General features: G+C 34.5%; 1 protein-coding gene across 2 annotated transcripts in view; it reads left to right on the forward strand.

The window, feature by feature from the left end:
* The window catches only part of LOC108761649 (putative uncharacterized protein DDB_G0282133), a 20,065-nt gene extending 8,457 nt beyond the window's left edge, over positions 1-11,608 (forward strand). The window contains exons 3-10 of one of the 2 annotated variants that reach the window (XM_018508292.1): positions 367-567; positions 1,800-2,023; positions 3,470-6,464; positions 6,965-8,252; positions 9,365-9,423; positions 10,069-10,747; positions 11,029-11,143; positions 11,311-11,608. In XM_018508292.1, coding sequence (XP_018363794.1) covers positions 482-567; positions 1,800-2,023; positions 3,470-6,464; positions 6,965-8,252; positions 9,365-9,423; positions 10,069-10,747; positions 11,029-11,143; positions 11,311-11,495 — 5,631 coding nt within the window. In that variant the 5' untranslated portion in view covers positions 367-481 and the 3' untranslated portion in view covers positions 11,496-11,608. Of the gene's footprint in view, positions 1-337; positions 568-1,799; positions 2,024-3,469; positions 6,465-6,964; positions 8,253-9,364; positions 9,424-10,068; positions 10,748-11,028; positions 11,144-11,310 lie in introns of those variants that run through there. The other variant, XM_018508302.1, reaches the window with a different exon arrangement.
* The last annotated feature ends 14,771 nt before the right edge of the window (positions 11,609-26,379 follow it).

Consider the following 26,379-nt stretch of genomic DNA (forward strand, 5'->3'; position numbering starts at 1 on the left):
TTATTTTTTTTTCATTAAAAAATATATCTATTCAATATAGATCTGTTTGCGTTGCTTGAAACCCAAAAATTTTTATACTTAAAATGAGATAGATATATATTTGGGCGTTAAAAAAAGAGAAAGCGAAGATGCTGAATGCAAAAAGTGCAAGCAACGCGAACAGACCTAATAAATATGTATATCTATCTATCAAAAAAAAATGTACGATAATTTTAATCAAAATACGATAATTTTGTATTGTTGGTACGATTTTTAATAATGCGGAGGTTGGCAACGCTGGAGTGGTGTCTCGTCGTTCCCGCGTATTGTAAAGTTCGCTTTGTTAGTTCGAAACAGGAGTAAACCAGTGATTAGGGAGAGTTTGAGAGTTTAGAGCGGTTCAAAAGCCCTTATGAGGGTATCTCGACAATTATTCGAGAACTGTATATTTTTGGAAGCTGATCGCGTGTTAACATATCGTCTATAATTATCGAGTGAAACAATGGCAAATCGAAGCCGGCCGAGTGACATCGATCGGATCTGCGAGGCGATACACGACTTACAGAAATCCTTGGAATGTACGATTTGGTAAGTCTGCATTCGCGACGTCGCAAACGTGAACAGATCCATCCGTCTCGTATTCTTGTACAACACAATCACCTTGTTTTCGTGCTGTTTCGTGCGTAATGACTCGGACAGATATAGGTTAGGATCGTACAGTGCAACAAGTGCCCACCTCGCAGCAATCATGAATCATATCAAAGCACCTGACAATTTTCATAGATTCTGCATATGAGAGACATGTTAATAATATTCTGATTACCTTAATTTAATATCAAGCTTGTAGATTTTTTATCTAAATGAGTCAAGTATATGTAAACTGTAAATAAAAAAATATGTATCAAACATAACATTATGATACTATTTAAACAATAAATCATGAATAATGAAGGAATTGACAGTTTTTATATGATTTTATATGAGAGATATTATATTAATTAAGAATTATTAACTCGAAGAAATAATTTAATTAATTATCAAGCTCGCTTATACATTTTTTATCCAGAGAAATACATAGACAAGGGAATGTGTTTCAAATCTAAGATTATAATACTATTTAAACAATATCAAGTTGTGACTTCATTGAACTAGTGTACATTAGTTGTATTTAAAATGAAATAGATATATAACATATTTGGGCAAAAGCAATTTTAATGCAGTCTAGTGTAGCAATAAAGAACTAATTTATTATATAATGAATCGCAGCAAAGCAATTGACAGATTTACTGATTCTACATGTGACTATATTAATTAAACTTTAAGTACTTTAATTAAGTATTAAGCTCGCTTATAGATTTTTTATCCTTTAAATGAGTCAGAGAAATACATAGACAAACAAATGTTTTAATATAAGATTATGATATTTAAATAATATTACGTCTTCTTTATTGTGATTAAACTAGTACTTATACGTTATGGTTGTACTTAAAATGAAATAGATATATATTTGAAATTTAGCGAAAATAATATAAATAATTTTAATTTGCAATCCAGTGCAGTGACAAAGAACAGATTTACTATATTATGAATCACAGTGAAGCAGTTAACAGATTCATCGATTCTACATGTGAAAGTCATATTAATTAAACTCTGGGTGCTTTAATTACAAAAAAATATGTATCAAACATAAGATTATAATACTATTTAAATAATATTTATGGAATTAATTACATTTTAAGTGATCAATTATTTGTGTAAATCAAGATTTGATTAATATTTTCAGAACAGTATTTATAACTAGTTATTTCATATTGTTTCAGTTTGGACTTCCTGACAGAACCTACCAAGACCCGATGTGGTCATTCATTCTGTAGAACTTGTATAGGAAAGGTCTTACAAATGAAAAACGCTTGTTGTCCACTGTGCAAGGAGAGTCTTAATAGACGCAACATTTCCAAGGATGATTATATGCAAACTTATATCGAGAAGTTAAAAAATCTTGTCATTGCCATCCAGAATGATACTAATATCGAGTATACTGAACGTAAGTACATTGTAAAATTTTACTTCCCTGAATTGACCGAGTTTCGATTGTATCTGAATTAATACGACATAAATCAATTTGAAATCTCTATCTGAATTATTATCGGTTAATCACAATCGGAGGATAAAATTAAATTGTAAAAAAACCGTAGATAAGATATAATTCCTCTGGGAAACGATTCTTGTACTACTAGAACGCTACGATATTGAGAAATTATTACTGCACGGATAAAATAATCGTAATTTCCGTGCTAACTATTGATCCGCGATCTGCTATTGTGTTATTCAACTGGGAACGGAAGTTAAAAGCACGGCGCAGTAGATGTTCTGCCGTAAAAGTACATTAAGTGAGGTCAGCACTACGTTCCTCGCTGTGCGCGGGATGGTGGAGGCCTGAAAAATTTAATTCTCGATACTCTTGGGTGCCTCGATTCATGCTATACGTTTTAGAGAAAGCTCAATGTTTTATGAGGCCCTGGAGTTTGGGTATCACGTACCTTCCCGACGTTATTCAGTTCCCTTGCGTTGAATATTCGAAATGTCCTTACTGTAGATTTTCTCTGGTCATATTTTTCATTTTTTATTATAACGTCACTCAGTTCGTCATACATTAATCACATTTTATTGATTTATAAAGATATGTTCCATGAAAACGAAAAATAAATGATTCGTAAATAACCAAGTAAAATCAAACTATTTTTATTTTATTTTAAAAATGAAATACATACCAAAATTTGTACGAGATTGGATGTATCCAGGCGCATCGTGACTTTGTATTTAATTTTATTACAACTTGATTGTAAAATATATATATATTTTATAGATATAGATAAAAGATTAAAACGTTTCATGTTTTATGAAAACTGCGCTTCTCTGAATGATAATTTGTATCTTGCTACGCGTTAATTCCATTGACGCGCCAGACATTAACGTCGTAATATGTTACGATATTACTATTAAGATTAATTTATAGTACAGTTTTCCGTGCGATAATTGGATAAGATCGTGTATAATTGAATAAATCTCGTGTATATACTTGAGATATGTTAAGATTACTCACATAAGTTTCTATCACAATTCTTAAAATTCTACTTTCTTGATATTTTTTAATTAAATTTATTAAAATGCTTTATAATTTATATTTTAGAAATAAAATGAATAACGCGGAGAGAGATAAAATGAAATATATATATCAATTTAAATCTATTATATCAGTTTTAAATCATGTGTAATTATTTTTTGAACGAATATGTTGATTAATGCGGGATATATCAAACAATCGTATTCAATTATTGTATGAGTAAGCTATAATAAATGCGATTGTGTGTAGTCAAGTTTTACTTAGTCATATTGTTAAATGTAAGAATGTATTTCTTCAACAATATCAGCAAATAAATCGGGGTGGTTTCGTCGATATCCGCGATAAAGCTTCAATAATCTGTTACAGTATTATCGCACTCGAAGAAGCCCTGTAATACGAAGGAAAGCTGTTCTTATTCAGATTCTAGACAGCCTAGCCAAGATTCTAACAAAGAAAAACGTTCTAAGAAAGAGAAGTCTAGTTATCAATCGAATCAAAATGCGAACAGGCAAACCGACAGACCGTCGACAAGCCGTGAAACAATGATTGATCGTGGTAATCCGCGATGTGGTTTAAACGTGTCAAACAAGAAACCTGCAACTTTACCGAACTTCTACTCTGCTTTTCCTAGCGATGAGACTCACATCACATCGGATGCCAAAATTCGCTCGTGGCTACACCAGTTTCCCGATAACCTGAATACCGATAAACCGGATATCGATGATTCGATCGCGAAAAACAAAAAATCACCGATCGAACATGAAGCTAAATCAATCATTTCAATATCCGACAATAATAGGAAATCTGACGAGATCGTCGAAGTACATCGCAACAGGATTAACGCAAAGCGCCGGTCAAGTCGAGATAGAAAACAGATTATGGATTGCTCAAAGCGTATCGACGAAGACAACATGTTATCCCAGGTGAATAAAGAGGCTAACCAGATTGACAAAGTAATACAGCCCACTTCGAGCAAATTGAATTACAAGATTCACGCCACAATACAGCTGGCCCCCAAAATACGCGCAGAAAAAAATCATGAGAAGAATGCGAAGTCGAGTGTCGAGGAGACTAACAGTCAAAATAGCTCTACGTTACGGATAACAACGTACGACGATCCAAATGCGACATCTATGCCTTCGTGTCTGGGTATGAGGAGCACATCTGCGACTAGCGAACAATCCACCGCGAACTGGCTCTCTATGATCGAGTTTGAGAAAGAGATGAAACGCGGGAGCAAAAGAAAGGTAAAAAAACTGAACGTGAGCATTGAGAAAAATAAGAATCTACCTCGGATAATCGAGAACGTTGTACTCTCAGAGAGTAACAAATACGATTCGGCGAGACTTACGGCAAGTCATAAAAAAAGCGAAAAAGAGACGAACATATCGCCGGAGTCGAGCGGTCGAAAACAGAACGCGATTGATAAAAATCTAAATTTATCAAACGCAAAAGTGAGAGTATTAATTGATACGAACAATCGGACGGAATTATTTGACAAAGATGGGGCTAACTGTTCGCAATCAATGTATCCTATCAACACGTCTGCCACATTGGAGGAAGGCAGGCAAACAGACATAATAAATCTAAATATCAATCAAATAAACAAAATTATTGGCCTCGATAACACCGCGGAAGATCGAGATTGTGAGAAAAATTCCGCTGATTATAGCGATGCATCACCATCACAGCGAAAATTAACTGTAATAACGTCGGAGAAATTAAACGAATCGGTATATGAACACGAAAGATTTTGTAACATTTCACAAACTTCCACCAACGACTTTGAAACTGTATCCGACTACTCGTCGCCCGAAAAACGGTTTCTCGGATCCCGAGAGACCAGTAATGTTCAGGAGACACTGGATGAAATTATATCTTCTCAATTATCATCGACATCAAAAAAGGGTAGGCTATCCTTGAAAAGGAGGACTGATAAGAACGTTGAGTCGCCGCTTTTCAGCGATTATCCGTTGTCACAGAGATTTTCGATGGACATAAATTGTATCAGTGATCGTAAGAACGTCAATTCGCCAGTATCAAAGGATGATAAGCTGTTTGATCGATCAAAAGTTGTGAGGCGTGATTTGAACTTCAAAATCCACGAAATTCAACAACGAACCGACCAGGATATGATATCCGCCAGTGCATCAAAAGGCATAATCGAAATTGAAAATAACAACGAAAATGTTTCCAAAATTGTTCATCAGGACAAAAAGCTCAGTCATAAATTTACCGATGAATCTACAGTGTCGAAAAAGTACCTCTCGACAAAATCGAAAAATGTCGAGAATCAAGAACGTCGATCTCTCGTGAAATTTATGCAATTAGGTTCGTTAAATAAGAGGTTAAACAAGAGGTTAGTCCGATATATTTACGCAGGCCCGACCAAACGCGAAATGTCGATGCCAGCAGAAGTTCGAGTCACCTCGATGTGCAATACGCAATTAAACAGATCTGAAATATATGTAGCAACATCTCCTAATCCATGGAATGATTCACAAAACTCGAATAACATCAACGTGGTGGAAAATATTTGTTTCGCGAATAATTTAAATTCGAATGAAGCAATTTCAAAAGAATTTCCCACGTTACAGATTTGTACAGCTTCAGCAACTTCGACGCCCAAAAAAAATACCGATTCTCAGTTAAATCAAACGAAGAACACAAAGGTTGCACACTCTTCATTGAACGCAAATCAACGATCGGATAAGTCAATTGAGAACGTCACTGAGAAAAATGCGCAATTTCTTCATAAGCCATCTTGCGTGGATAAGAACGCGATTCACGGGATCTCGCATATTCATCCAGGAACGTCGAAATCTATTAAATTGCTGTCACCGGATAAAGATTCGCAGTTGAAATTTCTCGCGATAGACTCCCCAACGAGCGAGCGCAATAAGTTGCGACGCGCGAGCTCGATTAAGTCCGTAATCAAAGGAAACAACTTTTCTGAAATGAAAAATTCGCACCTCGAAACATCTACACTGGGCAAGGCGCAGGAACCTTTCATCGAAAACCCCTGTAAGAAGAGAAAAAGAACGAGATACGTCAATGACACAGAGCTATTTGAGGACAGGTCCAGCGATGGAAACGATTCCAGCAATTCGGCCAGTGACAGCAGTCGAAGTACGATAAAACTTGACAGATACAACGAGTTATGTAGGAAAGCAAGCTCAAATCGCTTGAGTTCCTCGGATGACCAGGATGTCGACATGATCTCGCTGGTTTCTAAAAAAACAGCGAGATTATGTCGACATCCTGGTCATCCGAACCAGAATGCGGCCAGAAGAAAATTCAAGGTTTATAGCTCAGAATCGGAATCGAAATCGGAGACGCACGTTACGAAAAATTTGAAAAGGTATTAATGAAAAATTATATAATTATATAAATTACATAAATATATATAATTATATAAATTATACATATAATTATTTTATTATATATGATTCTTATATAAATCAATTTATTTTGTTGACCTATTTTTCTGTTTTCAAATTTTTTTCCTTTTTATTTTTATTGCCGATCTTATTTTATATTCATAGTTTATATTTTAAATTTATTTGTAACTGAAATCTATAATTATTGCTATTGGTCATAATTTTTATCTACATTGATCCATAATTAACGAATATTGTTTTTTCTGAAGCAACTTCCTTCATTTCTTTTTTCCAATTTTTGCGACTACTTTCAGCGATTATTATTATTACGCACTGCTATTACCGTTACTTCTTAGATGAAGTAATGCAACAAAGGGAAAGAGATATACACTTCGCATTTAATCGCAGAAAAGTACTCTTGTCAGGAACATAGTTTTTTTATTTAGACCGTCATGATTTTTTTTCTTTTTCAAAAATACAGCGACAATCAATGTGCCCAATGGAATTCATCGATTACGGATTCGGTTACGAAACAATGTTTGACTAAGCAAGATTCGGAAAATCTTCGTACGCGGAATATAATCGATAAATGGAGCAACGAACACACGATGCAAACAAAGTTGATGAAGGAAAGTAAAAACAGTCAGAATAGTCTCAAATCAACGAAGAGTCGATCCGAAGAAATCCCGGCGAGCTATCAATCTTCTCACTCAAGTAATGCACTCAACATGGAGAAGTACTCAAAGCCAAGCCAGAAAAGTTTCGCGAGAGAGTCGGATATGTTTGAGAGCAGTAGTTTCTTCAATTCGGAAAATGTTGATTATATACTGCAGTCGACAAAGAACGCGAATGATACGTCAAAGAAGATCGCGGATTCTTCAAACGATGACATTATAAACAAAGTGCTGCAGATCGATAGATCGCGGAGTAACACCGATGAACGGCCAGATTCTATTTCACGGAACGATATCACGAGCCAAAGAGAAAAGGACAACAGAGAATTGTTACAGGACAATTTCGACGAGATTATCACCAATGTCGAACAGCCACAAGGCAAGGATTTCATACCTTGTTCTAAACATCCAGATCGTAATCCCAATTGCCCGTTGGCAAAACAGAAAAAATCGAACTGTCTCGCAATGACAGATGAATCGTGTGACGTTATACAGGAAACTCTGACCATATTTCCGTCATCGACGAACGACATGTTTGAACAGTATTCTTCTAGAAACGTTAAGAAACTACCCGCAACGAATGCTATTCTAAAATTTCAAGAAACATTTAACGAATGGATTACAAAGCATCCTGATAAAGAGAACGTTGTCTGCAACCAGAAAATACATGGTTACGTGGATGATCAAAGAGACAGAAAAGATTCAATGACAAACGTAGATGCGTTTGACAATGACTCCCGTAAGACAGTCGCATCGAAGCATAATTTATCGCGAGAGAAAGAAAAGTTCCTCGAAGAACATAATGTTTCAGTACCATCAGCGGGTCGGCTTGACGTCAATAACGATAAAATATACAGAGCAACAGTTGCTGACAACGAATCAATTTCAAAGGATAATACTTTCGATGATTCGCTTATGAATATTATGCAGCATCAAGTTCGATTACAAATGTTTGAACGGGATCTATTCGGTATTGCGTCCCAAAATCAAACGAAAACGACGAAAATGAATTCGCAGAATGATCCGTCACGAAGGGAACAACGCACTCCAAAAAAGAGAAAGCTGAATATTCAGGATAAAAATACGGAACCAGAGGTAAGTGTTCGCAATGTTAATATTTCTATATTTATCTATGTCTTATATTAACAAGGCTATATTTATATTCTTTTGCTCTGCAATTTTGAGATTCCGAGAAATAATGTTTCTCTAACATACATATCGATTCACTTACAAAGAAAACCTACAATTATAACGAATTTCACTTATATCTGCAAGTGTAAAATTTATATTTAATATATTTGTACAATCGTGAAACTCTGCTAACGTGTAGAGGACACAAGAGAAACACATCACAAGATTTTCTTGGAGTTTATGGAAATTCAAAGAAATTTCTATCTTATCAAAATAGTTATAATTCGCATAATCAAATTTTTTCACTCAAGTTTAAAATAAAAAATCTGTACTATGAAATGTATAGCATATGTAGCCGTAGGTATTTTAAATTCTAAATTTAGTATACTTATGTACGTCGCAATGGATTTTTGCAACCCTTTTTATGAGCGAGCACTTTACATCGATCTTGTGTAGCGTTTACTGTAGTTTACATAGAAATAGCAACGAATGCATTATGGAACAGCCTGTTCCGTGTGTGTGTGCATGTGTATATGTACATACATATATATATATATATGTATGTATATATACAGGGTGTCTCAGAAAATGTGACCGAAACACAGTGGGGACATAGATTGGATCAAGGGGAACAAAACAGTTTTGTACCATTTTGCAGTTGACGCAATATTTAACGAGATATTAACGTTTAAAGATAGGCGAATACGAGCGTCCGACCAGCCTACTGATCATGTACTGCTGCCGGCAGGACGGCCTACCCGGTATTCGCCTATCTTTAAACGTTAATATCTCGTTAAATATTGCGTCAACTGCAAAATGGTACAAAACTGTTTTGTTCCCCTTGATCCAATCTATGTCCCCAGTGTGTTTCGGTCACATTTTTTGAGACACCCTGTATATATCTCATGCTTCACAAGCTTACGCTATAAAGTGCACCATTTGTAATCTCATTTAATTCAGTTAGTAATTTATAATGAAATTGATACGTGTGCGGTACATTTTGATTCTTTTGGTACAAAAGCTTTTCACTGTCCAATATGTGTATAACAAGTATCACATAGCACTTTTAAACACAGGAATGCTTCGCCGACGAAGATGACGTTGTGGAAAATACTCCTGAGAAAAAGATGAAGAAGTAAGTACGCGTTTTAAGTTCTTTTCTCTTACAGTGTACTTTTCGTGCTCGTTACACGCCTTTGCTAGTTAGATAATTTACATGCACGTGATCATAAATACGACAGTATATGTACACCGTTGCATGAGTCACAAAGAAACGGGGCGAGACTATTTCTCTATTTTTTGCAACTTCGAATAATATATCAAAGAAAGATATAGGCAAAAAATTAAAAATATCAATAGATGCATGTATATTACATAATACATAGCGTGTGAAGATTTCGTAAGATGTATAGTTTCTATTCGAAATTCTTTATGTACTCATTTTTATGTGTAATTTTGCTAATTAATCAGTATACCTGTTTCAAATAGTTCCGTTCGTTCGCATTATTTATCCTACTGGTTTGTTCGAATTTATTTGATCGAAAACATAATTTATCTTACAAATATATTATTTAAAAACTTTTTTTCTCTGATATTTTACGATTTTGTCTGTTAATGTAACATCTGTTTCTGTGAACATTTTTTATTTTTTAAAACTCTTTAATCTCGATTGTTTAGAAATCTGTTTACAATCGCTTAGAAAATCGGAAAGATCAATGTTTCCTGAATATTTTCTTGTTAGCTTGAGACACACGCGAAGTACATTATTGTAATGTTGCAGCAGCGGAAACTCCTTAATGATCGAGTCAGGAGAAAGTGCAAAGCCATCGTTTTTAACCCCGCTCTTGAAGAAAGGCGAATGGACACCAAATACATCAAAATCGCATCAAATAGTTCACCCTCTGAGTGGCTCGAGTACACCTATAAATTTGTTAAAACCGTCTTCGCAAACGATATTTGAGATGGATAAGAGAAATGAGCGTGTAAGAAACGATGATATTTTATTTGCGAAGCAGATGAACGCAAAGATGCTGGAGAATGTCCCTTGGCAACCTGACAAGCAAGACCTGCGCTTCGTATGCAGCGGATTATCTCCGGATGAGGTCATCACAGTGCAACAATTCGCGACGAAACACAACGCGAATTACGTGAAACAATTCGATCACAATGTTACACACGTTATCGTGAAGACCAGCGGTGAGAAGAATATAGCGAAAAGCACATTGAAGTATCTGCAGGGTATCGCCCATCGAAAGTGGCTAGTCAGCTATAGGTGGATCGAGGATTGTAACATGCAGCAGAAGCTACTGGACGAGGTTCCTTATGAGGCAACCACGCAGACTGATGTAATGGACAGTACCGGACCTCGTAATTCGAGATTACGCGACAAGGGTCTCTTTGAGGGCTTCACGTTTCTCTGCATCGGACCGTACATCAACGTTTCACTGAACCAGTATAAGGTCAGTCCTTAGTCACTTACATGTGCACGACCGCTAATGAGACAACGTTGCATCCACATTTCGCCTCCAAAAACATCGGAACATTTATTTTCCTCGAAGACACTATTAATTTCTGTTCGAAAACACAGAGTTTCTTCGACTTGTAATTAAAACAGATTCGTTGTACGTGTCGCTGGACTGAAAGGATTTTTATTTACGCTTCTCTTACGCGTTCGGTCGCAGTCTCGCCATTTCAAGTTGGATCCGGTCCAAACTTATGTAAGAATATCTTTGATTTTTAGGATTTGTTACGTGCAACCGGAGCCACAGTGGTTGATTCCTTCGAAGATCTCGATAATATGGGGGGCCTGAAAGGCGTTGTGATCCAAGACAATATACACGACTACAAAAAAGTCGGTAAGTTATTAGAAATAAATATACACATCGTACACACAATACTTTCTTGTGGAAATATTTCAATTAAGATTTAATGCATGTATTGATTTATATAAATATTATTGTTTATATAAAAATTCTCCACGAAAAAATATTAAAGTACATTTGTATTTTGGTTTTCCTGATAGAACATTGGTATCGAACTTCTAAGGCAGCACCCATTCTCGTGGATTGGGTAGTCGAATGTATCGGTCACTACAAATTATTGAAGCTTGCTCCCTACAGCCCATGTCTCTCACCGCAAGATTTTTATACTATTGGCTATCCACGAGAACTCGTAGAAGAAGATGAGGAGTACAGCGATACCGAATAGAGGGGAAACAAATTTATATATATATTTGTTATCTGTTAATAATTCGTTCCAGTGTTCAGTATTTTCAATCAAAATAACTAAATAGTTACAATGGTATTTTCATATTTACTATATTACACGCGTACATATGTAAATTTAATTCTCATTATATCTTATCTGATATCTATCGATTGGATATTAACTGTTATATATGATTTCAGTTTTTTTATTTTTGTATACAGTATATGACTACATGTTAAATATATTGTAAATTATTTATGCTTTTCTAATAAATTTGTTTTTTGTACGCTGAAGTTTCTCTCTGAAGTTATTTTCGTACAATTCTCGCACGTTCATTCGTGATCAATGTCTCGTTTGTGCGTCATGTACCATACTCGTTTATTGTACCGTCGCGAGTTCGTTGTCCGTTTTTCGAAAACCTCTTCGTCTGGATCTTACGTAGCATTCCAATTTAGCCTCGAGAGTTTTCCAAGACCGCGGTAAATGCCGGTCGCAAAATGTCATCTCGAGATACCTGACGCGCTTCTCGCCAACGTGAGAAAGTAAAAAGAGAACATGAAATCCATGCGGACGTGATGACAAAGGACAAGTCTTTTCGCGATACGACAATGCTGTGCCGCGTCGTCCAGATCGTAAAGTTCGTTTGTCCTGAGGGAACGCCGAGGGTATTCATATATATTCACCCAAACACACGTACCCATATTGATTTGCCCGGGACCACCTGTAGCCAACTCTCATCCGTTCGCGCACCGCACAGTCGTTTATGAATCCCGCCCAATTGTACGTAGACGAGAGGAAACGAGCGCTACGCAATCTGTACTCTCAACTTCGACATTAATATCGCGACGATACGTATATGAAGAGTAGTGGGTCGGGGGTTCACGAGAGTTCGCGGCTGTAAAAGCACACGTATTTCCTCTTAAACGTTCCGCACTGTTACTATGTAATCGATTGTATCCGCTCCGAATAATACCACCTCCGACGTGCGTCGCAAATTGATGAAAATATATTCGATGTTTACTGCCAATAGTCAATGACGCTGGCTTGCATATTATACAGGCAGAATCCACGTTTAACAATGGTAGTTGTGCATCGCGACCGCACGTTTTGTATGAACCGCGGTGAATTTTGATTTGAAGCAAGTTACTCGAGATTTACCCGTCTCCTTTTGCTATATAGGAAGATTCGATTATGCCTCTTCCCTTATACTGCATAGCCACATATAGCCACAGGACTGTTGAAGTTCACCATTGTGCGCGGTCTCTACTATACCCATGTTTGCGAATGACTCTCAATTGAACGGAGTATTGAAGGATTCTATTGTATTTTCACGCGACATAACTCTCCACGTGCACGGCCATTTATGTCGTTCGCAGGTGGCAAAATAGTAGAACATTATCGCCTTCAAACAATCCTTCGTTAAATTGAAATTACGATGCAGACGTTGCGTTGATGAGAAAAATATAAACTTTTTTCTAAACGCTAACGAGAAAAATACAAGCTTCTTTATAAATGTAGGAAATAACGAGAAAAATATGAGCTCCTCTATCGCACCTACGACAGATGCAAATCTTTTTGATCTTATTGAAAATGTTGCTGCGTTGAGATTTAATTTAATTAATAGCTACCGTAATTTTCTATAGTGCTTATATGTATAACGAAGAAAACATTTCAAAGAACATATCAAGTCAAGAGAAAGTCAAAATGATTTTATTTTAACGTCATAAAAATCAAAATGATGATTTTTGATGATGTTACAAAATTTGACTGTTTATGACATTAAGAATCAAAATAAAGACATTTTGATTTTTTATTGACTTTTGTGTGTTCCTTGGGTTTCTGTCGCACACGCGCGCGCGCGCGCGCACGCACACACACACACACACACACACACACACACACATAGACATTAGGGAAATAATAAATAAATCGGTTCGCTTGTCTATACTTATACTAGATGAGCGCCAACCTAGCAATTAAGCATGTGCTGATTATACGGAGTCATTAATCACACTCGCGAGTCATAATACCGCTCATCAGATATGCTTACTCCATTGCACGTTACCGGATCTTCGTGTACAATGTATCTTCTGTCACAGTAATATTCACGCGTGTGGTATGTCGTTGCGGTTTGTTACGCAAAGCGTAGGCAATAGTTAACGGCAATAGCTGCGCGCTTTATGAGTCTCCGCTTAATCACTCCAAATCGCAACAAAGTTCCATGCTGTCCCTACAATTATCGGAGCATTCCATTCGGACGCTACGTTAATTGCATTGCAAGTTCATCTAAACGCATCTAATCAATCAATCCATGTGAAACGCGCGCGTTCAACCATTAAACGTTCATTCTTAAATTCGAGTGTCAGGAGAACCTCATCCAAAAGACATGGTGATTTTCGAAAATTTTTTTTTCTCAAAAATATGAATATACTTCTCAAATTTACTTATCAAAAATATAAAAAAAGAGGTTTTAATCTTTCATATATCTATACAGGGTGTTTCTGAAATAACGCCCACTAATCATATAGTGCTATTCTTTAATAAAAAAACTGAGTCAAAAAATCCTCTACCATTTTGTAATCTCCGCAATATTTTTTTTTTTTTAGTTATCCAATGAACAAAATATCTGAAACCGACCGTACAAGAATTCTCTCTCTTTAAGAAACATCTTCAAAATATGTCACAAAGAACTGTAAGATATCTTAAAATTGTCTTATACATCGATTTTATCTGTTTATTCAGCAATGTTTAGAAATGAATATCTCGTTAACTATTGCGAAAATTGCAAAATGATACAGGACTTTACGACTCAGTTTTTTATTAGGAATAGCACTGTATGATTAGTGGACGTTATTTCAGAAACACCCTGTATATACGTAAAAATCTAAATGGAGATTTCCGCATAATTTTTTCTTCTTAAAAGTAAGAGAATATATTTTTCAAATATGAAAATATTTTATGAAAAGAGAAAATTTAATCTTTGATCTACGTAAATAATGCTTTTCTCTTATTGCGAGAAGGAAATACGATTACGTAACTGTGTGACTGGTTGAAACGGGTTAATGCACATCCATATCTATGAATGATAGTGGACCATCACCGTTCCATTGACCAGTTATGCCTTATGCGCTTCGAGACAATACCGTTCACTCCTGAACATCGCCAAATTGTGTGGTAAAATTACAATTTACGAAAAGTACGGTAATAACTTTATATTACTTCGATGAATTACTGTATAAATCGCTATCTCGAAGCAACTCGTCTTCAAGTCAAGAGATCCATTAAAATAAAGATTTCCTCTTCCCTCCTGCTCAATGTTTTTCGTTTGTTTTATGCTATAATAAGAAGCACGTAAAAATGTTTTTAGGGAGCGGAATATACACCGTTCGAATTTCACGAAGCAATATAAACTATAGGATTTCAACAATAGAAATCGAAACGAGATTGCCAATGTTTACATTTTTTCATTTTTATTCAACTTGAAATTGAATGTATCAATATTTTGATACATAGTACTACATTGAAGAGGACCCAAATCAAGGTACCTACTTTTATGTTATTAATATACCTTCACACACAATTACTAATGTCGACTCGTATAGGCTTTTTTCGAATTTAACAACATTTTAAGTTTTTATTCGATTCATTCGATTTGTTAAATTGAGTTTCAACCAATTGAAATGAATGTTTCTATCTTTTGTTGCAGTTTTATAAACTAAAGTTAATTGAATTCTTTCCAAATATTTCTGTAGAATTTTAGATATGCCTTTATGTTTTTTAATTACACAGTTTCCAGGAATAAATACACTGCATTATAAGAACTTAAATAGTTACTGTTTTGCTAATGTATCCAAAAATTTAATTATAAAATATCTAATTATAGATCTATTTTTCTTTTTGTATTTTTTTATTTGCTTTGTTTTTTTTTCAAGTTTACCTATGTTTTTACGAAAACACGTTTTAAAATAATTAATAATTTTAATTAAATTTACAATGTATAAACATTATGTTTTGAATTGATTTTGAGTATGTATTGGACTGCAAATTGGAATGTAAAATGTAATATATACGTACATATATACATAAAATTAAGTAATTGTTCTTTTGAACATCCCTCATTACGTTTAAATGAATATGTCCAAATAACATATAATTAAGAAATCAATATTTGCATTGGAAAACATCCAATAAATAACCTGATAACTTAACGAAATCAAAACGGATATTCATATCATGATGAAAATGAATATATTGAAACACACACAATTTTAAAAATTATACATTAATATCAATTAATGAACTTATTTAATCTTGCGAAAAAATCTATCATTGTTCGACTATTAACATTTTCAGGCAAATATTTTACTTATTTTCAATGTCTATAACGTTCGATAATGTCAGTTTTATCGCTTCATGTATTATTGTTCGCGAAAACTTTCATATGGATGAAAGGATAAACCAGCGAAAAAATGCCGATAAGCGATAAATAACGAATAGCTCGGTCCACCGCTAAGGCTACCATCTCGCGCGAGCAATTTCACGGAACATCGCGTGGACAATAACGGATCGCCGTGAGAATACGATGCAGCGCGAGCCGATATCTTTTATGAGCAATTTCATGAAAAACTGTTTCTCTTTATCTCACACCATCGTACGGCTATGCAATCGACGAAACAGGAGATCAGAAAAACGCGACGACCATCCATGCGTCCGTCTATTCTCGATCACGTTTTCTTTAATTCGTAATAACGCAAAAATTGAATATCATCGCTACAATAGACAGTAAAAACAAAAAAAAGCTCGAAAATCAACGGTTATATTGCGAAGAATTTCTGAAGGATTTTGAAAGTAGATTCCGTATTCGTTTTAGTTTCCTCGTCATGTGTTCACGTTTATCTCGGCAGGAAATTACACATCCCGAGCAATTAACGTTTCGCGAATATCACAAAAAGAGAATTTAACAGCGCGAAGTAATGATATCTTAATGTAGAGATCATTCGAAAGAACCATGGCTTCATTTGGGAAAAAACGCAATTTACTTAAATTGGCATGCACAAAAATTGTCCAACTAATTGTAAGCTTAATAAAAGTAGATATCTCTGTTTTTTTAATTAATATTAGCTATGTTAACTTTTTTAGGTTGGTATTTTTTAATTGAAAATATTTTAATCCTTTTATTTTTATTAATGGCTGAAAAAAGCTTTATGGTGCGAATAATAAATTAAAACATATTCTTAAATATATATCTAAAATTAAATACCGATCTTTAAATATCGTCCAACTTTAAAATGTATTTTCCTGCTTTGATTAAAGTTATTATATCTTATTTTCTGACAAAATAAGATATAATACAGTTAAATAAAGCTGTTCCTTTAATTGACATTAATGAAATATACAAGAGCATAACTTGAGAACAACGATTCTGAAGAGAAAGACTTTCCACAAGGTCTTTTTACCACAAGTAGTATAACTCCTACAAAGTAAAACGGAAGAACTTAGAAATATCGTATTTCAAAACTGGCATCACTGTTTTTAAAAACTAAAAAGAAAAAGAAAGAAAATCCACAAAGATCTAAAATCTCTACTAACAATAAGCATAAAATTATTCAATAAGTTAGTACGGAAAAAAACTATTAGAACGCCAATAATAACTAATGGAATGCCAATAGTAACTATTAGAATGCTAATAGTAACTACTGAACGGCAATAGTTATAAGCATTCGACACTACTGCATTGAGTACTGTAACACTACATCGAAAAAATCATATTCTGTATTAGAGAATAATTCCGTTTAAAGCTATCCTCTAATCGAATATTCTTAAAATATTTAGAATATTCCTCTATAGATATATCTTGTTTAGAATAATATCTGAAATGAAGAAAATATTCTAAAATATGTCGACGCTTGCTTAACAAATGGTACTCGCTTTCGTGTTTACGTATGTGCAAGCCCGCGCGTATTATGTTTATATGTATACCGTATCGTGTCCGCGAGTTCTGTGTCCGAGTAGACTACACGTAGTGTTGTTTATCGTGAAAAAAAATGGAAAAAGTGGAGAAGTGGTTGCTTAAGCATAATTTACCAGAATTAGTCAGTCGTTTTGAGAGTAAGTACTAATCGGAATTTTTGTGTATTAATTGGAATGTGAGTGTACGTATCATGTACATATTACGTTTGCATGTATCAGTTAAATTGGCTACGTTTAGCGAAAAAAGCAGTTCAGTGAGCACTCGATATCCGGTGTTAGTCCACAGAATGATGTATAAATAGATTCATATGCATATATATATATATATATACATACACGTGCATGCGTGCGTGCGTGCGTGTGTGTTTATGTAAAGATTAAAATATATTCTACTCCACAATAGAGGAATATTCTAAATAATTAGAATATCTTATTATATTATAGAGGGAAATTCTCTAATTTTTATAATGTATACTTGGCGCGTATTTTAGTAGAAAACATTCTATAGTTTAGTCGGATATACTGAAATCTAGAATAAATATAGATAGCAATGTGCATGTATAATAATGAATAGTTCCCACTACACAATTATAAACTATTGACCAGTATAAACTTTTAGGATGTAATAGTAAGAACTACTAGTAAGAACTACTGAAATAACCACTAGGGTGTTAGACATTTAATAGTTTACCCTACTCTCATACTAATCATTGACTAGTTCAAACTAATAGTGTGCAAAAATGTAAGAAATTAAACTAATAGTGCACATTCTGTGCAGTATATACAATTGAATATTTCTTGCAGCATTCAATAATGTATATTCTTCAGTATGTGTTATTCATTACTGCTGAATAGTATTGTTAAGCCGTAGCGATACTTTTTAGAATTTTTTATATTATTTCTCACAATTTTTATGAAAAGTTTAAGATTTTCTTAAATTTTTTAAGTTTGTAAAAATTGAAACATTTTTCAGAAAAAGTCAGATCAAAAGTGAAATTTCCAGAAATTTTCATATCTACAAATACTGAATTATTTACAGAATTCTCATCTAATTATTTCTGACAATAACTGAGAAATTTTGTATGATTTTTTAAAAATTGAAACTGACTTTTTCTGAAAATTATTTCTGTTATATGCCACGCGTATAGCTTAGATTTGTACAGTACGATTATATTTAACATTAATTATTTTTTTCTATGTTTTCCGTCTCTTTCACATCTTCGACCAGATATGTTACAATTATACGTCTATTAGCATTATAAGTGTTCGTGGTTCTTCGAAAGAGCAGTTTCCGTACGATTGCAGAAGTCAAAGGATGCTAAGTGGAAGTTCGTATTCGGATGGGTGACCGCATGGGAGCATCATAAAAATTAGTTCCCGAATTCATGAAGGAAATTTTTTTTTTTTTAATAATTTTGTCGTGTATCCTCTAAAATATGATGCTAATAATACTTATTTTTGCAATAAAACTTTAGCGAAATTTCAGTGAAATTCAACGAAATTTTTTCCGGCACTATTACACTATTAGCGAATTTACTATCGCATTAGTAGTGACACTAATTTTTTTCTGTAAGGGTAATTACGATGATCCAAAATAAGTCAAAGAAGAAAACGCCTCAATAACGAATAATAAACGGATTTGAGTTTCAAACGAGGTTACATTCTTCGATGAGCATAAAAGGTAAAGACTGCAAACAATGGAAACAGGATTTGCGTGCGTATACGTTTGGACCTAGATGCACCCGATGGGGAAAGATTGGAGCATCATCCCCGGTACTCTCAGCCCCTCAGTCCGCTCGCCAATTAACAATGGCAAGTGCCGAGAGACGACCTTTCCACTCTACTAATTTGCTCTGAATTTAACTGCAGCGCACTTTAGTCGCAAAGGCATTCCGACAACTGCTCGACACCCGCGAAAATGACTCTCGGTATCTACGTATTCGTAAATTGGTTCGCGTAACTGGACGAGACTGTTCCGGAGGTAAACGCGAAATTCGTGCCACAATGCGACAGGTTAAAACGCGCGGAGAACAAGTTAACCGCATGGAAATTCAGAGCAATTGATTTCGAAGCGTATATATGGTACATATATATGTTGGCACGCTTAAAATAGTTAAAAAATCTATGTATAAAATATCTTGGTCAATATTAGATAATGCTCGTCGCTGTAAATGGAACAAGTAAAGAGCATTGAGGCCCGATTCCAATCAGTGTAAGATTAACTTTAATCTCGGTTCAATTTACTTTTTATCTTTTTCTAATTTTAAGAATTAAACCTTATGACTTAAGAGTAAGAGAAGGAAATTTTTATAAATACTATAAATAACACGATAATCAGTTAATTTACTCATTAATTAATTATTACCTTTTAATGTAATTTAATCACGACTTGATTATTCCTGGAAAAATACCGCGTTGCATCAACGTCGTAATTATTTAATTTAATTTAATAAAGTAGCCGTAAAATAATAAAAATTATTGTAAAACTCGTTATGATCGGATATCGACATTAGTGGTATTCTCTTGTAGTCTAACTGTCTAACATTCCATCGATATCGTCGCTTGATTAAACCTTGATGACGAAATTCGATGCCCGTCGCTTAAAACGTCATACTGCAACGTGACTTGTGGCTGCAGAATGTGAAGCTCAGACTTTACGTGAGTCGAGTTCGCAAACAATCTCAATGTCCGATTTAAATTGAATAAATTCGAGGATTACTACCGAGTGTTACGTCGAAATACAAACGCACTTCGAAATGGCAATACTTCAGGATTTTGTACATCTCTTTGAAAAAAAATTCATAGCATACAGACAAACAGATATTTTTGCGATTCGTCGTGCTGACATACTTGCGATAAGGCCTCCACGTATTGACGGTATGTCAGAATCTGTTATCAATGTGCAATTCTTTTACATAAGCTCTGCTATATTTTTTAATTTAAATCGCATTGTCAATATACTATCAACTTTTTAGAATGAAAAAAGGACGCAGATCTTTCGATAGCAAATATTCGCACTTTTTAATATAGTTTCGAATTGCGATATACCGCTTCTCGCGAATGAAGCTTACTTGAATTTCGGATGGAAATCGAGTTCGACCAATCGCACAACTCCCGTAATATTTTAACTGCAGAATTAAATACCGTGAAATCCGTGGGATTAATCGCAGTCAGCCGCGAAACGCGAAGCAAAATCAGGAAAAAAGTTGAGATATATCGCTCCAATACCTCAAGTTATTGTTGCATTATGAACGGGTATTTTACGGCACGCGTTTATGATATTTTACGACGGCGTGCGAACGACAATAGTTTATGCGATTCGCGAATTATTATGCAGATCACAACGAGTTGGACGCGATATCCCTAATTTGCTACTCCCACTGGGAGTCACGTCGAGGATGCTTTGAGCAACGAGCATGTAATTTCATCTCCACCTCCAGTCAGACATTTGTCAGCACGCGGCTGAAGTCTCGATTTCTCAAGCCACGTGACGACCAATGTGATTTCGTTCGCACATCTTACCTCCGTGTCTCTCAATCGTTACTTAAACGTCGGTAATTAATTGCTTAACAAAATTCGATAAAGCTGACCAAAATTTCATCAACGGTCTACTGTCCGACATCGTTTTTCAACCAAAGCCAAGCTGTGAGAAATCATTGTTTCTAGAAAGCAATGTCCCTTCTTTTATTCCTGTGTAGGGCTTTTGTTTGCCACGTTAAAGTCCCGTCGTTTTTCTTTACGTCCATTTCCTCTTTCTTTCATCTTGTGACGGAGATTTATTAACGCGTTTCCAAACGATATAAATACGACGCTTCGAGAAGTACTTTGTTAAAATGGCAACAAGGTAAAAAATTGAAACATTATAAAACGTAAAACGATGATTAATTGTAGGAAAATTTTACACATGACTTGTTTATTACATACGAAGGAATATGATGGAAAAAAAAACGATGTTTAATGCACTCGATCCATAGAGAATAAACACTCTCAGTATGTGCCGTGACAGAAGTTATGCAAATAGTATAACTTTGATTATTCATTTAAACTTTGGGACTTTATTCTTAATATCCTGAGTGATTCGGAATAGTCCGTATAGTTGTTCTAATTCTCAGCTGTTGTAAAGAGTGACCCTCCAGAGCATCAAATGGCTTATATTGCGAAGTTATAGTAGTTCGTACAACCGCAACGTACAGAATATTTCCCAATTGACAAACTTTACAGGTATACATGAACATACATGTGTATACACATGTCAAATTTATACACCATGTACGTATACAGTTTCGATTTACCTTCATCTCAAAACCTTCTCATATATCGAGAAAGGGCTTGTTTTATGTGCTTTTGCAAAACATTATTCTAGACCCGCATTAAAACACAAGCAGTACTATTAGTGATAGTACCGCGTATGAAACTAAATTATTTGGATTCATTGTAATTTAACTCGGCATTTTCTCACATTGCATTTTCCTTGCTTTCCTTTCACGCAAGTTTTTCTTTATGCGTCTACTGTTCTAGCGGAGGTTGCGTTTTTATCTCCGCGTAGAGTCACGAAGAAAATCGCGTCAGCGAATTTATATTGTCCAAACGTTACAAACTTAAGTATTTACAAGACGGCAGGGAATGGGAATAAAAAAAGAAGTCTTGTATAATTCAAGAGACGGAACGGCTACATAAAAATTAATCGAAAATCGATTACTTCTTCCAGCCACTTTGAAATAATGAATTAATGATTCCTCCTAGCTAGTAGCATAATATTTTTCTTGCAATTTTTATTACAAGCGAAGGAAAGTTGAGGAAAATGTTTCCGGATTAAATTAATGAAAAGATCAAAGCAAGATAATTAATTTATAAAATACATTGTACGAAATGGAAGCAAATTAAAATAGAATTGTATTGCTCAATTGATACCTAATTGAAGATAAGATGTCAAAAATACAAATACGAAATGTCGATATTATAATCAATTGTCGAAAGTCTCTCTGTGTGGCGACATTGCGTTTCATTTTTCGCCTTTCGCTATAAATCTACGCCGAGTTTGATTAAAACTGGCGAGCATGCCGAAGCAATCTCGCAATTTCGCGAACAAAGCGATTTATCCAAGGAACCAGGGCAGGCTCTACGTAATGCCACCCATCGAAACTTTGCGAGCATACGCGGCATGTGGGAAAAATCGCGTAACGAGACGTGTTTATACGATTTACGACAAAAAATACGCGAAGGGAATGAGCAAAAATCGCTCCGGCCGACAAAGTTGCTGCGTAGGGTAACGTTGACATATTCTGCTGTTTCATCGGGCAGAGGTGGAAGTTCGCGATCGTGGTTCGCAAACTAACGAGCTGCTGCATCGCTGCGAGCACTTTGGATATAATTCTCTCGTTTTCACGTTAGAATACCTTTTCGCAACACACAAAGCTGTCATCTGTGTTATAGGATTCTCCTTTTTGCGATTCGAATCATACGAACTTTTCGCAAGCCATGAACACCCAAGGCTGATAAGATAAATTTATTTGCGTGTGCGTCCGCAGTTTATACATCGCTTATATGTACTTGAATTTTAAGCTCATCTATCCTTAATTAAAGTTCGTTGACAGTTGTAAAGTTCTCGTCAACCGAACTATCCGTGGGACATAATAAACTTATTATTAAATTACGGATGCGAGTTATAGTATTTTGCGCAGAGACACACGCAAAATGCACGAATAATTCAATTCAAACCGGTTCAAAAGCTCATTATGGAAAATACATGATAAAATATAATGTTTCATTACACAGAGATACAAATTGATTACTTCATAGATTGATTATATTATTATATTAAAATATGTTATACAGAGTATTTGTGAATTGATGGTACAATCGGAAAAAAGACGATTCTTAAAGAAAGATAAGAAAAATGTAGATTAAAATTTTTTTATATAAGGTTTTGTTTTCAAGAAAACGTTTTAAGTACTCGCTAGATTCATCTGCACTTATGTCTCAACATAATGGATCTTATTAGATCTGTGAAGTTAGCACACCATATTTTCATATTGATTTTTTCATATAAAAATGCGGAACTTTTTTTATTTTTAGGTAGAACTGTAAAACTATGAAAAGTGCTACTGAAACTATCATTATATATTTTTATATTAATAGAACGTCGTGCTAGCTTCACAGATCCGATCTTATTGTAGGATCTTATTTCTGCTCGAATTTATCTGGGGGTAATCGCGGTATATAACAAAAACAAAATATTAAATATAAATTTATATTTATATTTTATATAAATTTTATTATTTTCTAAATTGTAGAAAAATTGTTACCCATTCTGTGAAATACACAATTTTGCTCTTCGAAGTAAATTTCTATAAATGATTTCTAACATGTTCTGCTTCAATTTATCAATTAAACCTATCCGATGAATTTAAATTTCTCAAAAACAAAACCTCATATAAAAACATTTATTCTCATATAAAACATTTATTTTCGTTTCAATAACTACGTGATTTTATTATTTTGACTCTTATTTCATCTCTGACTGTCGACACCACAAGACCTTTATGTCGTAAGAAACGCTTACATGTAAGTTAATAAAATTAAAATTCAGATTAATTATTTTAATAATTCTCTAATTGTTCGCCTTTTGGTTTTTTTCTTTTGAATGCCTACATAGTAAATCTGACAATTTGATGAGCGATGTGATTCTACTTTTGACGCAATGTATTTCACTCCGTTTTTATTTTATGTAAGTTTTTATATTATTATTGTATAAGTTAATTTTCTAATTTTAGACGCAATATATTTGACTCCGTTTTAATTTATCTAAGTTATTATTTATTTTATTATTGTACAAGTTAATACTTTTGATAATCATTTGGCTATACTTTATATAGAGCTAATTTGACATTTAAAGTAAAGAAGAACGAGCTAAATTGTCAGGATTTACCATTTTGGAATTTGCGTTAATTATGTAATTTTGATTTATATGTTATATTGATAAGGACCCAAATTGAAGGGTCGAAACGTATATATTGATTTTGTTACATTCACACGAAAATAAAGTGTTTTCTATGCATCCGAACAGCTGATGTACGCTCTGATGGGCTTTTTTATGATTTTTTACTGATTTATTCTACGTTTATTTATTTTTTCACATGTGGAATCACACCCCCTTCCCAATTAAATCATCAATTCACGTAGGATGATCCAAAGTCACTATTCATTTATTTTCCAATCGGAATACTGTCGAATGTAGAAAATTCTCGAATGTACACGCGTATGATATTCAAGGAGAGCATCGATATCGAAGCATTTTTTATATTTTAGCTTCACGCTAGCAAATTAATGCATGTGCGCGTGATAATACATCTGGATGTGGCGAGAGTGCATTATTAAAATACACATCGTGGCGTTATGCAGCGCGAACGCATTTTGCGTATTGCGCAAAACACGATAGACGCGACATTGAAGAGCGTTGATATTTTCAATGTGCGCGTGAAATTGCGTTATACCGAACGAGATTGCAACACTGCGATTTTCGCGGGCTTTAATTCTCGCATCAATTATTATTCGCTTGTATTACAATCGTATTCGTTACAGAGAGTAACAATCATAAGAGAATTAATATTGTATCTCAGCTATTATTTAGACAGAATTGCATGACGGTAAAATCTGCGCCAAAACGCTTCGAGTATTACATTCACCGCGTGTATTGTGAGATGAAAGATCGATTAAAGTATATGTTGCAGACAAAAAATCATGTTTTTATAAAAGTTTTGTTCCTTTTTGCACGACGACACGAAAAATAATGAAGTAATATCTTGACGTCTGTTCATTGTTCTTTTGTATAAGTTAGAATTACGAGAAACCTGCAGGGAGCAAAGTAGCATGTCACTTGCTTACTTCTTTCAACGTAGAAAGTAATACATAAGAAACGTAAAAGCGAGTAACTTCGCTGTTCTCAACCTGATGTCCTCAGCTGGCTTCGCGTGGCCATTCGCGACATTATTTATCGGTATACTTTAAGTTGGAATACACAATTCACAGCTATGCGCGCGATATATATAGCTTCTGGGATACGTGCATCTACTGTACTCTTCCCCGAGACCATTTGGCCGCGACGTCTTCAGCGTGCCTCGCTTAACAAGATTTTCTCTTCTTCTAAATCAACCTGGCAAGACACCAGCACGTCGCAGCCTGGCGAGATCTTGAAAGATCAAAAAGTCGCACACGGTAAATCCTAATAAGACAACATTCAACACAAAGCATTTGGCGTTCTTTGACACGTTGTTAGTTGGTTCGTACACATGGCAGTAGAGTTTCATAAAAATGTATGACGCGTCACTCGAAGGCAACTCATATCGGTCAGACGGCAACGTGTCGTGCTTTTTCAAGTCCGAGAACATAAAATACCAGTTTCAAATCGAGTCGCAGGATATCGATTTGCGAAAGAAGTCTTGCTGTATTTACTGTGTACGTGTATTTAAATGTAATTAATAGGCTTTTGTTTTTATTGGATTCAAACAAGATGGAAAAATGAATAAATTTATATAAATAAATTTTGTTTCAATAAATTTCTTAATGACGTTCAAAAAACGATAAATTAAAGTGCACGGGAAGATAAAGTGGAATCAATATGCGAGTTAATTAGAATGCACCGAGATGAGATAACGTGTTTTCAAGAATAAAAAGAAAAAATCTTCTACAGGGCATAATTATAATGCATCGTAACCGTAATGCAGAGGATAATTTTCCGGTCTTTTACTACAAACGATGGATTGTCCATATCCTGAGTTAATTTTCCATTATTTTTACAAGTATAAAAAAATTATCAAGTAATTTTTACATTTTACTTAATTTTAATACCTTTATACTGAAAAAAAATTCTGATTGCATTAAATTTTAGTTGAAAATAGACAAATTAGAATTTTCT

Source organism: Trachymyrmex cornetzi, unplaced genomic scaffold, assembly GCF_001594075.2.
Source record: "Trachymyrmex cornetzi isolate Tcor2-1 unplaced genomic scaffold, Tcor1.1 scaffold1093, whole genome shotgun sequence".
Classification (NCBI taxonomy): domain Eukaryota; kingdom Metazoa; phylum Arthropoda; class Insecta; order Hymenoptera; family Formicidae; genus Trachymyrmex; species Trachymyrmex cornetzi.